Here is a 17509-nt window from a genome sequence, read left to right as displayed (position 1 = left end):
TTTTGTATGGCTGAAAAAGTTGAATAAAATATACCTATTTTTTTAAAAACCGAGATGAGGAGGAAATTCTTCAGCCAGAGGGTGGTGAATCTGTGGAACTCTTTGCCGCAGAAGGCTGTGGAGGCCAAATCACTGAGTGTCTTTAAGATAGAGATAGATAGGTTCTTGATTATTAACGGGATTAGAGGTTATGGGGAGAAGGCAGGAGAATGGGGATGGGGAAAATATCAGCGGAGCAGACTCGATGGGCAGAGTGGCCTAATTCTGCTCCTATGTCTTATGGTCCATAAGAGGGTCATTTAGGAGTCTGGTGACAGTGGGGAAGAAGCTGTTTTTGAATCTGCTAGTGCGTGTTTTCAGACTTTTGTATCTCCTGCCCGATGGAAGAAGTTGGAAGAGTGAGTAAGCCGGGTGGGAGGGAACTTTGATTATACTGCCCGCTTTCCCCAGGCAGCGGGAGGTGTAGATGGAGTCAATGGATGGGAGGCAGGTTCGTGTGATGGACTGGGCGATGTTCACGACTCTCAGTAGTTTCTCATGGTCTTGGGTCGAGCAGTTGCCATATGTTGATGAATCTGCATTCCTCCAAGTTGAACACCACTTGGAGAAAGCACTGAGGGTGGCAAGGGCACAGAATGCACTTTAGGAGGGGGGCTTCAATGTCCTGTGATGCAGCCAGATGGGATGCTATCTATAGTGCATCTGTAAAAGTTGTTAAGGGTCAACGTGGACATGCCGAATTTCCTTAGTTTCCTGAGGAAGTATAGGCGCTGTTGTGTTTCTTGGTCGTAGCGTCGACGTGGGTGGACCAGGACAGATAGTTGGTGATGTTCACGCCTAGGAATTTGAAGCTGTCAACCATCTCCACCTCGGCCCCGTTGATGCTGACAGGGGTAAAGTCCCTTGTCACCACATTCCGGCGCCTGTTCGGTTACACTGAGGGAGAATTTAGAATGTCCAAATTACCTAACAGCACGTCTTTCGGGACTGTGGGAGGAAACCGGAGCACCCGGAGAAAACCCGTGCAGACTCCGCACGGACAGTACGATACTTCACTTCCTGAAGTCAGTGACCAGCTCTTTGGGTTTATTGTCGTTACGCCACTCCACTAAGTTCTCCATCTCCCTCCTGCCTTCTGACTCATCATTCGAGATCCAGCCCATTATGGTCCTATCGTCAGCAAACTTAGGTAATTTGGACATTCTGTATTCTCTCTCCGTTACCCGAACAGGTGCTGGAATGTGGCGACTCGGGGATTTCCACAGTAACTTCATTGCAGTGTTAATGTAAGCCTACTTGTGACAATAAGGATTATTTTTAAAAACTTGTAGATGGAGTTGGAGTTAAACTTTGCCACACAGTCGTGTGTGTACAGGGAGCATAGTTGGAAGCGAAGTACGCAGCATTGCGGGGCTCCGGTTCGGAGGAATATCGTGAAGGAGGCTTTGTTGTTTATTCTTACTGATTGTGGTTTATGGGTCAGAAAGTCGAGGATCCAATAATAATAATAATAATCTTTATTGTCAAAAGGAGGTTTACATTAACACTTCAATGAAGTTACTGTGAAAAGCCCCCAGTCGCCACATTCCGGCGCCTGTTCGATTACACTGAGGGAGAATTTAGAATGTCCAAATTATCTAACAGCACGTCTTTCGGGACTTGTGGGAGGAAACTGGGGCACCCGGAGGAAACTCACGCAGACACGGGGAGAACGTGCAGACTCCGCACAGACAGTGACCCAAGCTGGGAATCGAACCTGGGACCCTGGAGCTGTGAAGGAACAGTGCTAACCACTGTGCTACTGTGTCGCTCACATCCATGGATCCAGTTGCAGAATGAGGAGCCAAGTCCTAGGTTTTGGAAATTTGATATGAGCTTGGCTGAGATTATGGTGTTGAAGGCAGAGCTGTAGTCAATAAATAAGAGTCTGATGCAGGAGTCCTTGTTGTCGGGATGCTCCAGAGATTAGTGTAGGGCCAGGGTGATGGCATCTGCTATGGACTGGTGGCCTTGACATCGATCGTAATGAAGTGCTTCGAAAGGTTGATCACAGGCGCATCACCTCCATGCACCCAGAACGCCTAGATCCATTGCAATTTGCATACCGCCACACCCAGTCCATAGCAGACGCCGGAGATTCTGCTTGGCTTTGCTTTGTATCCCGTTATGTTGTTTCAGCCTTGCCACAACCAACAAGAGTCCGTGACGTTAGTTTGTGACTCTAGCTTGGTCTGATATTGTCCCTTGGCATCCCTAATGACTTTGGGGAGGTCGTATCTGGATTTCTTGTATAGGTCTGGGCCACCTAACTTGAACCTTTCAACTTGGCCTTCAGTAGGAAGCCATGGTTTCCGGTTGGGGAACGTAGGCACTACTTTCTTTGGCACGCAGTCTTCTGCACATTTGCTGATGAAGTCTGTAACGGTGGTGGCATACTCATTTAGGATGGTCGCGGAGTTCTCAAATATGGACCAGTCCACTGATTCCATGCAGTCACGTAGGACTGGCTTTAAGTATGCAGAACAGAATGCAATTTACCGTCATAAGTGAGGAAGATCAACTGTATTAATGGAAGTGTATCAAAGTGAGGACAGGCTCGCCTAGGTAGTAAGTGAACGGTGTGGGTCACAAGGGCCAACCATGTCTTTTCCAGTGCCTAGACCAACAGCAGGTGGTCCAGCCAGTTTCAGTCCTCTTTGACATTTTTATAGTGGTCTGATACAATGGAGTGTCTCTCGCTCGGCCATTTCAGACATGCAGTTAAGGGTCAACCACATTGCTGTGGATCTGGAGTCACATGTAGGCCAGACAAGGTAAGGACAAAAGAACAAAGAACAAAGAAATGTACAGCACAGGAACAGGCCCTTCGGCCCTCCAAGCCCGCGCCGACCATACTGCCCGACTAAACTACAATCTTCTACACTTCCTGGGTCCGTATCCTTCTATTCCCATCCTATTCATATATTTGTCAAGATGCCCCTTAAATGTCCCTATCGTCCCTGCTTCCACTACCTCCTCCGGTAGCGAGTTCCAGGCACCCACTACCCTCTGCGTAAAAAACTTGCCTCGTACATCTACTCTAAACCTTGCCCCTCTCACCTTAAACCTATGCCCCCTAGTAATTGACCCCTCTACCCTGGGGAAAAGCCTCTGACTATCCACTCTGTCTATGCCCCTCATAATTTTGTAGACCTCTATCAGGTCGCCCCTCAACCTCCTTCGTTCCAGAGAGAACAAACCGAGTTTATTCAATCGCTCCTCATAGCTTATGCCCTCCATACCAGGCAACATTCTGGTAAATCTCTTCTGCACCCTCTCTAAAGCCTCCACATCCTTCTGGTAGTGTGGCGACCAGAATTGAACACTATACTCCAAATGTGGCCTAACTAAGGTTCTATACAGCTGCAACATGACTTGCCAATTCTTATACTCAATGCCCCGTCCAATGAAGGCAAGCATGCCGTATGCCTTCTTGACTACCTTCTCCACCTGTGTTGCCCCTTTCAATGACCTGTGGACCTGTACTCCTAGATCTCTTTGACTTTCAATACTCTTGAGGGTTCTACCATTTACTGTATATTCCCTACCTGCATTAGCCCTTCCAAAATGCATTACCTCACATTTGTCCGGATTAAACTCCATCTGCCATCTCTCCGCCCAAGTCTCCAGACAATCTAAATCCTGCTGTATCCTCAGACAGTCCTCATCGCTATCCGCAATTCCACCAACCTTTGTGTCGTCTGCAAACTTACTAATCAGACCAGTTACATTTTCCTCCAAATCATTTATATATACTACAAACAGCAAAGGTCCCAGCACTGATCCCTGTGGAACACCACTGGTCACAGCCCTCCAATTAGAAAAGCATCCCTCCATTGCTACCCTCTGCCTTCTATGGCCTAGCCAGTTCTGAATCCACCTTGCCAGCTCACCCCTGATCCCGTGTGACTTCACCTTTTGTACTAGTCTACCATGAGGGACCTTGTCAAAGGCCTTACTGAAGTCCATGTAGACAACATCCACTGCCCTACCTGCATCAATCATCTTAGTGACCTCCTCGAAAAACTCTATCAAGTTAGTGAGACACGACCTCCCCTTCACAAAACCGTGCTGCCTCTCACTAATACGTCCATTTGCTTCCAAATGGGAGTAGATCCTGTCTCGAAGAATTCTCTCCAGTAATTTCCCTACCACTGAAGTAAGGCTCACCGGCCTGTAGTTCCCGGGATTATCCTTGCTACCCTTCTTAAACAGAGGAACAACATTGGCTATTCTCCAGTCCTCCGGGACATCCCCTGAAGACAGCGAGGATCCAAAGATTTCTGTCAAGGCCTCAGCAATTTCCTCTCCAGCCTCCTTCAGTATTCTGGGGTAGATCCCATCAGGCCCTGGGGACTTATCTACCTTAATATTTTTTAAGACACCCAACACCTCGTCTTTTTGGATCACAATGTGACCCAGGCTATCTACACCCCCTTCTCCAGACTCAACATCTACCAATTCCTTCTCTTTGGTGAATACTGATGCAAAGTATTCATTTAGTACCTCGCCCATTTCCTCTGGCTCCACACATAGATTCCCTTGCCTATCCTTCAGTGGGCCAACCCTTTCCCTGGCTACCCTCTTGCTTTTTATGTACGTGTAAAAAGCCTTGGGATTTTCCTTAACCCTATTTGCCAATGACTTTTCATGACCCCTTCTAGCCCTCCTGACTCCTTGCTTAAGTTCCTTCCTACTTTCCTTATATGCCACACAGGCTTCGTCTGTTCCCAGCCTTTTAGCCCTGACAAATGCCTCCTTTTTCTTTTTGACGAGGCCTACAATATCACTCGTCATCCAAGGTTCCCGAAAATTGCCGTATTTATCTTTCTTCCTCACAGGAACATGCCTGTCCTGTATTCCCTTCAACTGACACTTGAAAGCCTCCCACATGTCAGATGTTGATTTGCCCTCAAACATCCGCCCCCAATCTATGTTCTTCAGTTCCCACCTAATATTGTCATAATTAGCCTTCCCCCAATTTAGCACATTCATCCTCGGACCACTCTTATCCTTGTCCACCAGTACTTTAAAACTTACTGAATTGTGGTCACTGTTACCGAAATGCTCCCCTACTGAAACATCTACCACCTGGCCGGGCTCATTCCCCAATACCAGGTCCAGTACCGCCCCTTCCCTAGTTGGACTGTCTACATATTGTTTTAAGAAGCCCTCCTGGATGCTCCTTACAAACTCCGCCCCGTCTAAGCCCCTGGCACTAAGTGAGTCCCAGTCAATATTGGGGAAGTTGAAGTCTCCCATCACCACAACCCTGTTGTTTTTACTCTTTTCCAAAATCTGTCTACCTATCTGCTCCTCTATCTCCCGCTGGCTGTTGGGAGGCCTGTAGTATACCCCCAACATTGTGACTGCACCCTTCTTATTCCTGATCTCTACCCATATAGCCTCACTGCCCTCTGAGGTGTCCTCTCGCAGTATAGCTGTGATATTCTCCCGAACAAGTAGCGCAACTCCGCCTCCCCTTTTACATCCCCCTCTATCCCGCCTGAAACATCTAAATCCTGGAACGTTTAGCTGCCAATCCTGCCCTTCCCTCAACCAGGTCTCTGTAATGGCAATAACATCATAGTTCCAAGTAGTAATCCAAGCTCTAAGTTCATCTGCCTTACCCGTAATGCTCCTTGCATTAAAACATAGGCACTTCAGGCCACCAGACCCGCTGTGTTCAGCAACTTTTCCCCGTCTGCTCTGCCTCAGAGCCACACTGTCCCTATTCCCTAGTTCTCCCTCAATGCTCTCACCTTCTGACCTATTGCTCCCGTACCCACCCCCCTGCCAGGACGGCAGATCGCTTTGCCTAAATGACATTAGTGAACTAGATGCGTTTTATGATAACCGTCAAGGGCGTTGTGGTCACCACCAGACTTGCTCTCAGTTCCAGATCTACTAATTAGAAACAGACATAGAAAATAGAAGCAGGAGGAGGCCATTCGGCCCTTCGAGCCTGCTCCACCATTCGTTATAATCATGGCTGATCATCAAGTTGATCCCGCCTTCCCCCCATATCCCTTGATCCCCGGGGCAGCACGATGGCACAGTGGTTAGCACTGGGTTCAATTCCAGCCTCGGGTGACTGTCTATGCAGAGTCTGCACGTTCTCCCCATGAGTGCGTGGGTTTCCTCCGGGTGCTCCGGTTTCCTCCCACAGTCCAAAGATGTGCAGGTTAGGTGGATTGGCTATGCTAAATTGCCCCTTCGTGCCCAAAAAGGTTAGGTGGGGTTATCGTGTTATGGGGATAGGGTGGAAGGCATGGACTTGGGTAGGGTGCTCTTTCCAAGGGCCCGTGCAGACCTGTAGGGCCGAATGGCCTCCTTCTGCAGTGTACATTCTACCATCTTCTATGAGCTGTATCGAATTCTTCTTGAAATTACACAATGTTTGGGCCTCAACTGCTTCCTGTGGTAGTGAATTCCACAGATTCACCACTCTCTGGGTGAAGAGATTTCTCCTCACCACAGTCCTAAAAGGTTTACCCCTTATCTTCAACTATGACCCCTAGTTCTGGACTCCCCTCACCATCCGGAACATTCTTATCGAAACATACATAGAAAATTGAACTTAAATTCCACCAGCTGCCTTGGTGGGATTTGAACCCATGATGCCAGAGTATTAGCCTGGGCCTCTGATGTCCCTAGATCAGTAACATTATCGCTACACCATCGCCGCCCCATAATAATCCCAACATCACAGAATTACACAGTGCAGAAGAGGCCCTTTGGCCTCAATGGACAGAATGTTATCCATGAGATTGTGTTTCCTGCTGTCAACCTGCTAAATCTCTTTGGGATCTAATGAGGTTGTGAATAGTGTTGTACAATAAGCCTTTTCTTTCTTTTCCAGTAAAACTGCACTCCACCCTCATTATACACCCGCAATCCACTCTCTCCCAGATCCGCACTGTGTATCAGGAACATAGCTTCCATACCTGGCTAAAGTTTAAAACCACTGGGAATACTCTGCAGGACTGAAGCATCTGCAGAGAGAGAGACGGAGTTAACGTTTCAGGTCAATGACCTTTCATCAGTTCCGATAAAAGCTCATCTACCGGAAACATGAAAGATTCTTGCTTCCCCCTCCACTGATGTTGCCCCACCTGCTCAGTATTCCCAGCGCTTTGAGTTTTTAACCTCAGGTTTCCAGCATCAGCAGTACTTTGTTTTGTGCTCCATACCTGGTTGTTTGATTGAAGCACCAACAGAATCTTTAGGCTCTTCATGTGAACACTGCGATCCAGGAGTTCGATGGCTTTATCCAGATCATCCTGTGTGGTCAGAGGGATCACTAACTGCAAAGCAAATGAGAAATGAAGAGTGAGCTGGCTGAAAAATAATCCCCCCACCAACCGACAGAATCAGAAGTATGAGCTGGCGAGATCTAAAGGAAAGCCTGGCGTTATTGCACAGTGTCTGCCCACTTCTCCCAGAGGCACCACTTTGTCTGCGTTGCCATTTCTCATGTGTGCCAAAGATGTGAGCACCACCAGGCTATTCAGCTCTACGGGGCATCACGCCAGGGCTTCATCCTGTCCTTGGGTGTCTGCACCATATGCGAACGGCATTCAGCAACTGGAATCCTGTCTCACTTGATCCTCTCTTTCCTACCCCACATCTTCTCAATATTTCCTTCTGCACCTGCCACCCCTATTGCCCAGGAGCACAGAGGCCCAATCTAACAGGCCATGCTGCCATGGTAGCAGAGCAGGGAATCGACCCGGGTTTTGTTTTATCTGCTGGGTTTAGGAACAGACATTTTAGAAAGCAGCAAAAAGGGAGGAAGGACACCTTAAATGGCAGGGCTTGAAAATGGAGTCGATGAGGAAAGGACCCTTGGGGTCAGTTACCCGGAGAGAGGAAGGAAAGAGGGAGATAAAATAAAACACAGCAGAGCAACGGCACCCTTCAATCGTGTAACTAGAATCCCCTCCCCCAATCCCTGCTCGTGCATTGAAAACCTATTAGGGGCAGCGCGGTAGCACAAGTGGATAGCACTGTGGCTTCACAGCTCCAGGGTCCCAGGTTCGATTCCCGCTGGGTCACTGTCTGTACAGAGTCTGCACGTTGTCCCCGTGTCTGCATGGGTTTCCTCCGGGTGCTCTGGTTTCCTCCCACAGTCCAAAGACGTGCAGGTTAGGTAGAATGGCCATGCTAAATTGCCCTTAGTGTCCAAAAATGTTAGGAGGGGTTATTGGGTTACGGGGATAGGGTGGAAGTGAGGGCTTAAGTGGGTCGGTGCAGACTCGATGGGCTGAATGGCCTCCTTCTGCACTGTATGTTCTATTCAAGGTATCAAGGTGTATGTTGTTCTGGAATGTGTCTTCCCACAGGCATGAAGAGTTTAAGAGAGTTATAATGACCAGTCTTGTATTCCACCCAGGTTCAAATTCAAGAAACAGCAAAAGCTCATGTATCTTTGAAAGTTAACCCTGTGTAAGAATTCTGTTCCAAAGCAATGTCATATAAATTGAACTATATAACTTATTGAGGAAGCCGCTACCAAGAAATCTAGAGGGAGCAGTATAATGACTGGAACATTTGTACAGAGCCAACTGGAGGTTGAAGGGTGAAACTATTGTACAGTCAGCTGAATGTTTGGCTGCAGGGGTTGATTAGCAGGGGAAGCAAGCAAGGTTGTATTATTACTATTCAAAGTACTTGTCAGATCCCATCTGGAGTATTGTGCAAAGTTCTGACAAGAATCATAGGAAGAATATATTCCCAATTACAGTTGACATTGCGGTTACACATCAAGGAAGATCCAATGCCTTTAATTACTCCTGTGGGTTGATAATTACAAATGAAGGTGTTGGAATTTAATGAGCAAGTGGAACTAACAATGATGGATCAAAATTAGCCAGGAAGAGTTGAGAAGATACTCAAACTACAATGTGACTGGTTATGTGTGCCTCCAATTTAAGGGAACTGGCAAAGGAAATCTGAGAACGTGGCGGATATTTCAAGGGGAATAAATTGGCTGAATGTGCCAAGGGATTGAAGCAAGACAAATGCAATGCCAAATTATTTCTGAAATAGGCCAGTGTGCGTGTAAATAATGGAAAGCGTTCTAAAAGAGTACACTTTTACAGGCTGTAAAATTTTCTACAGTTCCTCAAGGGCAAAAGAGTTTGCTGGCAAGGAGATCATGACAGATCAAAATTACATCGAAATTAGCTATGCCTGAAATTACCAGGAGGATAAGCTTACAAGGAAGAAGGCCATGGAATGGATGAAGCTTTCCACGTGGATAAATAACTGGTTGAGTCAGAGGCTAACATGAGTTAGTTGCTAAGGGAACAGCATGAACACGAATAGGTAGCTGCACAGGAATAGGAGCAGGCTGTTCAGCCCTCCCGGGCCCATTATGCAGGACGAGAAGGGACATTTAGCACCCCTCCCCTTCCCCCAGGCCCACTGCACAGGAACAGAAGGCCGCCATTCATCATCCCCTACTGCACGGGAACAAGAGGAATTCGGCCCCTTGAGCTCGTTATGTAGGAAGAGGATTAAGCACGCAGCTGATGAACCCGTTATATGAAACCAGCAGTAGGCCATTTAGTGCATCGAACGTGTTCCACCTTTCAACAAGATCATGTATGATTTGTATCTCACCTTCATTCTCTGGCTTTGCTGCCTACCCCTTAGACTTCTGAAATAAATCTTAGTGTTGATTGTTTCAATTCACAACCAACATCCACAGATTTCCACTAAGCTTTGTGTGAACAAGTGCTTCCTAAATATCACTCTAATATCATCAGAGGAAATACTGTCTCTGTAGCTACCCTAATATGACCAAAATATTATACTTTGGAATATTTTCCCAATATTACTGTGCTATACTGTGAAATTGGCTTGTGTGAATAATACACAGATTACATAGAACATACAGTGCAGAAGGAGGCCATTCGGCCCAACAAGTTTGCACCGACCCACTTAAGCCCTCATTTCCACCCTCTAGCCATAACCCAGTAACCGCTCCTAAACGTTTTGGATACTAAGGGCAATTTATCATGGCTAAACCACCTAACCTGCACGTCTTTGGACTGTGGGAGGAAACCGTAGCACCCGGAGGAAACCCATGCACACACGGGGAGAACGTGCAGCCTCCGCACAGACAGTGACCCAGCGGGGAATCGAACCTAGGATCCTTGCACTGTGAAGCCACAATGCTATCCACCCCATGTGTGCGTGGGTTTCCTCCGGGTGCTCCGGTTTCCTCCCACAGTCCAAAGATGTGCAGGTTAGGTGAATTGGCCACGATAAATTGCCCTTAGTGTCCAAAATTGCCCGTAGTGTTGGGTGGGGTTACTGGGTTATGGGGATAGGGTGGAGGTGTTGACATTGGGTAGGGTGCTCTTTCCAAGAGCTGGTACAGACTCGATGGGCCGAATGGCCTCCTTCTGCACTGAAAATTCTATGATAATCGATCACTGTGTTACCGAGTAATTTAATTCGGCTGTTGGACAGACTGCAAGGTTAAAAACATCAAAAATAATTTAGGTGTCAAAGCAAATGTTTTGAAGTGGAAATTGCTCAGGGCTCAGATGGGAATAGTGAGCACCATGAATGGAAGTTTGCATTAGGAAGATAAGGGAAGTGATTAGGAACACAGGAGTTAGCAGAAGTCGGCGATTCAGCCCTTCGAGCCTGCTCCGCCATTCAATCAGATCATGACCAAACGCAGACTGGGTGATCGCTTTGCTGAGCACCTTCGGTCTGTGTGCATTCAGGACCCTGACCTTCCCGCTGCTTGCCATTTTAACACAAGACCCTGCTCCCATGTCCACATGTCTGTCCTTGGCCTGCTGCAATGTTCCAGTGAAGCTCAACGCAAACTGGAGGAACAACATCTCATCTTCCGGTTAGGCACGTTACAGCCTTCCGGTCTCAACATCGAATTCAACAACTTCAGATGATTCGCTCGACCCCACCGCGACCCATTTGTTTTCATCCCATTTCAATTTAACTGTTTTTTTAACCATTTCTTTCCCTCGTCTTTCTTTATATATAGTCACCCCCCCCCTGCCATCTTATCCACCTTTCGTTACCTTTGCTTCTCTTCTCTCCCCCCCCCCCCCCCCCCCACACACACACACACACACACACACACCTACATCTGTCAGTTTACCCTCTGATGTTAATTTCTCTGCAGTTTGGCCTTTAACACCTTTTATTCTCTCTGGGGAATGCCATTAGCTCTCTTTCCCCTGGGTTACTGTGGCCTTTAGCTCTCTTTCCCCTTGGTTTCTGTGGCCATTAGCACCCGGTTTCCCTGGGATTCTGTGGCTATGACTCATCTTTCATTCTCACTCCACAGTATAAATATTTCCCACTTTCTCTGTCTTTAGCTTTGACAAAGAGTCATCGGACTCGAAACGTTCGCTCTTTTCTCTCCCTACAGATGCTGCCAGACTTGCTGAGATTTTCCAGCATTTTCTTTTTGGTTTCTTTATGGCTCATCTCTTCCTGGTCTCAAATCTACAAAGAACAAAGAGAACAAAGAAAAGTACAGCACAGGAACAGGCCCTTCGGCCCTCCAAGCCCGTGCCGACCATGCTGCCCATCTAAACTAAAATCTTCTACATTTCCTCAGTCCATATCCCTCTATTCCCATCCTATTCATGTATTTGTCAAGGTGCCCCTTAAATGTCACTATCGTCCCTGCTTCCACCACCTCCTCCGGTAGCGAGTTCCAGGCACCCAATACCCTCTGTGTAAAAAACTTGCCTCGTACATCTACTCTAAACCTTGCCCCTCGCACCTTAAACCTATGCCCCCTAGTAATTGACCCCTCTAACCCGGGGAAAAGCCTCTGACTATCCACTCTGTCTATGCCCCTCATAATTTTATATACCTCTATCAGGTCGCCCCTCAACCTCCTTCGTTCCAGTGAGAACAAACCGAGTTTATTCAACCGCTCCTCACAGCTATTGCCCTCCATACCAGGCAACATTCTGGTAAAACTCTTCTGCACCCTCTCTAAAGCCTCCACATCCTTCTGGTAGTGTGGTCGACCAGAATTGAACGCTATACTCCAAGTGTGGCCTAACTAAGGTTCTATACAGCTGCAACATGACTTGCCAAATCTTATACTCAATGCCCCGGCCAATGAAGGCAAGCATGCCGCATGACTTCTTGATTACCTTCACCACCTGTGTTGCCCCTTTCAGTGACCTGTGGACCTGTACACCAAGATCTCTTTGACTGTCAATACTCTTGAGGGTTCTACCATTCACTATATATTCCCTACCTGTATTAGACCTTCCAAAATGCATTACCTCACATTTGTCCCGATTAAGCTACTCTCCGCCCAAGTCTCCAAACGATCTAAATCCTGCTGTATCCTCTGACAGTCCTCATCGCTATCCGCAATTTCACCAACCTTTGTGTCATCCGCAAACTTACTAATCAGACCAGTTACATTTTCCTCAGATCATTTATATATACTACGAACAGCAAAGGTCCCAGCACTGTACCCTGCGGAACACCACTAGTCACAGCCCTCCAATCAGAAAAGCACTTTTCCATTGCTACTCTCTGCCTTCTATGGCCTAGCCAGTTCTGTATCCACCTTGTCAGCTCACCCCTGATCCAGTGTGACTTCATCTTTTGTACCAGTCTGCCATGAGGGACCTTGTCAAAAGCCTTACTGAAGTCCATATAGACAACATCCACTGCCCAACCTGCATCAATCATCTTTGTGACCTCTTCGAAAAACTCTATCATCAAGTTAGTGAAACACGACCTCCCTTTCACAAAACCATGCTGCCTCTCGCTAATACATCCATTTGCTTCCAAATGGGAGTAGATCCTGTCTCGAGTAATTCTCTCCAGTAATTTCTCTACCACTGACATAAGGCTCACCGGCCTGTAGTTCCCTGGATTATCCTTGCTCCCCTTCTTAAACAAAGGAACAACATTGGCGATTCTCCAGTCCTCCGGGACATCACCTGACGACAGTGAGGATCCAAAGATTTCTGTCAAGGCCTCAGCAATTTCCTCTCTGGCCTCCTTCAGTATTCTGGGGTAGATCCCATCTGGCCCTGGGGACTTATCTACCTTAATATTCTTCAAGACGTCCAACACCTCGTCTTTTTGGATCTCAATGTGACCCAGGCTATCTTCATACCCTTCTCCAGAATCTCTTTGGTGAATATTGAAAGAAAATTGCAGGAAAACAACTTGAGATGATAATATGGAATGAGCAACTTTCAAAGCCAATAACTAATCGGGGACAGTCAACAAACATGGATTTTTAATGGGAAAATTATATTTGTCTAAAGGAAGTCAGAGGGAATATGGCATATGTATGGATTTCCAGAAGCATTCGAAGGTGCCACTTGTGGCTGGTTTAGCACAGTGGGCTAAACAGCTGACTTGTAATGCAGAACAAGGCAGCAGCATGGGTTCAATTCCCGTACCGGCCTTCCCGAACAGGCACCGGAATGTGGCGACTAGGGGCGTTTTACAGTAACTTCATTGAAGCCTACGTGTGACACTAAGCGATTATTATTATAATAGACATTCATTTGCTTCCAAATGGCAGTAGATCCTGTCTCAAAGAATTCTCTCCAGTAATTTCCCTACCACTGAAGTAAGGCTCACCCAGGGCCCGATTGACGAACAGCTTGTAAAGATCGCGAATGTGCTGAAAGTGCAAGGTGACGTTTAAGGTGTGGCGGAGACCTGGTCGCACCATGAGGAGGGGAGAGCAGCTTGTTAGTGTCGTTGGGGTTTGAGCACGTTGGTGGGGCGAGTGGATCAAGAGGGTGGTTGGTGTTTTCAGGGGGGCTATTGGAGGGGGACTCTGGGTGGGTGGCATTTTGCTCGCGGGTAGGAGCGAAGGTGGTTAGTGAATGTGAGTGGAGTGGAGGGGGAAGAGAAGCTGCCACTCGTTGGGTCAGGTTGGGTGGGGGAGGGGGAGGGGAGGTTGAAGTTGGGGGGGGGGGGGTGCGTGGAACTAACAGTGACCAGGGTATTTCTTTGTCTCACCTTAGGGGTGGGGCTGGAAGCCATCTTAGGTGGGTCTGGGACCCAGGAATGTGTGCGGGAGTATTGTTTCAGGGTGCAGATGGCTGACTCGAGGCGGGGGTGGGGGGTGGGGGGTAGAGAACCCCCAAAAAGGTTGGGCACCTGCAATGTGCTGGGCCGGGGGGGTGGGGGGCGGTGGTGCTGTGAATGGGGCAAGAGTTCTTTACACTTAATGGGTTTGTGGGGGGCCATGTGGTGTTCCTACAAGAAATGCACCTGTGGGTGTGGGACCAGACCAGATTGCAGAAGGCCAGGGTGTGCCAGGATTTCCACTCTGGGTTTGACTGGGGAGGGGGATTTTAATCGCGTGTTGAATCCAAATTTGGATCACTCCCGGCCGAGATTGGCGAAGGTGCTAGCCACATTCATGGAGGAGACTGATGGGGCAGACCCTGGATGGTTTACGTACCTGAGGGATAGAGTTTTCATTTTTTCCCTCGGTTCACTAGAGGATTGACTTTCTGTAATGGGCAGGATCCTGCTCCCTGGGGTGCAAAACGCAAAGTAGTCGGTGGTGGTTATTTTTGACCAAGCACCCCAGTTGGTGGACTTGATGTTGGAGGTGAGTCGGGCACAGCGCACAGGATGGAGGCTGGATGTAGGACTGTTATCGGAAAACAGTTTTGTGGGAAGGTTTCTCGGGCCATAAAGGAATATGTTAAATTGAATGAGAATGGGATGGTCTCGCCCTCCACTTTAACACCTCCCACAAAGTAATGATTAGGGGAGAGATCATTCCGTACGAGGAATAGAGAGAGCCAGGAAGGCATGCCAGGAGTTAGTGGATGGGATTCTGGGTGTAGATCAGGAGTCTAAGAGTGACCCAATGCCGGAGTTATGGGCTCACAGGAAGAAGTTTCAAATGCAGTTCAACCTGTTGTTCACGGGCCGGGCCAGCTGCGGTGCTTAAAGAGGGTGATGTATGAATACAGGAGAAGGCGAGTCGCCTGTTTGCTCATCAGTTACATCACCAGGAGGTCGCTGGGGAGATTGCGCAGATGCAGGAGCTGGGGTAGGTTGGTCTCCGGCCAGAAAAGATGAACGGGCGTTGGATTTCTGTTAAGGGGGGTATTGTTGCTGTGGTCTTCTGGAATTTTTCCTCGTTTGTACATGCGTTAGTTTTGTTTTGTAATTTTTTATATAAAATGTTCAAAGTTCAATAAAAATATTTTCAAAAAAAAAAAGCCCGAGTGAGACTGCACCTATAGCAAAAATGAATGTTGTGGAATTTTTGTAGTTTAAAATCTATGAGGACTATTGACTGAATGGGATATTTAACTCCGAGCTAATTAAGCAGAAATATTTTGGGAAAGAATTGTAGAAGTACTGTTAACTGTACAAATGTGGAAATCAAGACTTCCGGGTGCGGCGATGACCAGCTAAGTCGCACGTTTCGGCAGCTCCCGGTGGAACGGCATTTTGGGCTCTTAATAGGAGCCCCAACGGCAATTTTAACGGCTAAAAACACTGTGCGGTAAACCAGAAGGGAATCCCCCCTGGACACGGATGGAAAAAGGAGAGGAAAGTGGCCGGATTGCGGTGGATCCTCGGGAGCAGCGGCAAGGAAGGCAAGCACAAAGCAAGATGGTGTCGGAAGGTGGCTGTCTAGTATGGGGCCCTGACCAACAAGAGTTCCTGCGGCGCTGTGTGGAAGAACTTAAAAAGGAGATGAAGAAGGAGCTGTTGGCCCCGATATGACAGGCGATTGAAGGGCTAAAGGAGGAGCAAAAGACCCAGGAGCAGGAGCTTCGGGTTGTGAAGGCAAAGGCTGCTGAGAATGAGGAGGAAATACAGGGCCTGGTGGTGAAGACAGAGATGCACGAGGCACAACACAAAAGGTGTGTGGAAAGGCTGGAGGTGCTGGAGAATAATGCGAGGAGGAAGAATTTAAGGATTCTTGGTCTTCCCGAAGGTGCAGACGTCGGGGCATATGTGAGCACGATGCTTCACTCGTTAATGGGATCGGAGGCCCCGACGGGCCCGTTGGAGGTGGAGGGAGCTTATCGAGTTATGGCGCAAAGACCGAGGGCTGGAGAAATTCCTCGAGCCATCGTGGTGAGATTTCTCCGATATAAGGACAGAGAGATGGTCCTCGGATGGGCAAAGAAAACCCGGAGCTGTAGGTGGGAGAACGCGGTGATCCGCGTATATCAAGATTGGAGTGCGGAGGTGGCGAGAAGGAGGGCAAGCTTTAATTGGGCCAAGGCGGTGCTGCACAACAGGAAGGTTAAATTTGGAATGCTGCAGCCGGCAAGACTGTGGGTCACACATCAAGGGAAACACACACCACTACTTCGAAACGGCAGAAGAGGCGTGGACATTTATTGTCGAGGAGAAACTGGAATAAGCGGGCTAGAAAATGAATGTTTGGGACAAAGTGGTGGGGTGATTACGTGGGGTGAAGGGGGGGGAAAAGGGGGAAGAGATGATTTCCCAAGTTGTTAATCCTGTGACCCTGTAACTTTTCTCTCTTCCCCATGTCGTGGGGGAGGGGGGGGGAGGGAGGATGAGGAGCTGGGGGCGCCGGCCATTGGGGGCGGGGCCAAATGGGAAACGCGCGCTATGGTAATCATGGCGGGAACAGGGTAGCAGGAAGAAGGGGGCGTCGCACAATGGGGGCCGAGGTCACGGGGGGAAGCCGAGGTCGGCCAGAGTTTGCTGACTTCTGGGAGCAACATGGGGGGTGCAATTGCGCTAGAAAAGGATCTAGCGGGGGGGGGTTAACTGGGTTGCTGCTGCTGGGGAGAAGGGGGAGCTGGTATGGGGTGGGGTGGTCGGGGCGGGAGGGCGCCGTTGGGGGGAGATACGGCTACGTGGGAACCGGGTGAGGAGCTGGATTGAAAAAGGAGATGGCTAGTCGACAAGGGGGCGGTAAAGAGCCGCCCAACCCGGCTGATCACGTGGAATGTGAGGGCTGAACGGGCCGATTAAGAGGGCACGGGTACTCGCACACCTAAAGAAACTTAAGGCAGATGTGGTTATGCTGCAGGAGACGCATCTGAAACTGATAGACCAGGTCAGACTACGCAAAGGATGGGTGGGGCAGGTGTTTCATCTGGGGCTAGACGCAAAAAATAGGGGGGTGGCTATATTAGTGGGGAAGCGGGTAATGTTTGAGGCAAAGACCATAGTGGCGGATAGTGGGGGCAGATACGTGATGGTGAGTGGCAGATTGCAAGGGGAGGCGGTGGTTTTAGTGAACGTATATGCCCCGAACTGGGATGATGCCAATTTTATGAGGCGTATGTTGGGACGCATCCCGGACCTAGAGGCGGGAAAGTTGGTAATGGGTGGAGATTTTAATATGGTGCTGGACCCAGGGCTGGACAGATCGAGGTCCAGGACCGGAAGGAGGCCGGCTGCAGCTCGGGTGCTCAAGGACTTTATGGAGCAGATGGGAGTAGACCCCTGGAGATTTAGTAGA

The 17509-nt window shown here is 48.5% G+C and overlaps 1 protein-coding gene across 3 annotated transcripts in view; it reads right to left on the bottom strand.

Moving 5' to 3' along the window:
• The window catches only part of map3k2 (mitogen-activated protein kinase kinase kinase 2), a 267110-nt gene that overhangs the window by 169559 nt on the left and 80042 nt on the right, over positions 1-17509 (bottom strand). For all 3 annotated transcript variants that reach the window (XM_072468674.1, XM_072468672.1, XM_072468673.1), the window contains one exon: positions 7233-7346. In XM_072468674.1, the coding sequence (XP_072324775.1) occupies positions 7233-7346 (114 nt within the window). The remainder of the gene's footprint in view (positions 1-7232; positions 7347-17509) is intronic.

The sequence above is a fragment of the Scyliorhinus torazame genome, chromosome 2 (assembly GCF_047496885.1).
Source record: "Scyliorhinus torazame isolate Kashiwa2021f chromosome 2, sScyTor2.1, whole genome shotgun sequence".
Taxonomy (NCBI): domain Eukaryota; kingdom Metazoa; phylum Chordata; class Chondrichthyes; order Carcharhiniformes; family Scyliorhinidae; genus Scyliorhinus; species Scyliorhinus torazame.
The sequence above is the reverse complement of the archived record's forward strand: the minus strand, read 5'-3'. Positions and strand labels throughout refer to the sequence as shown.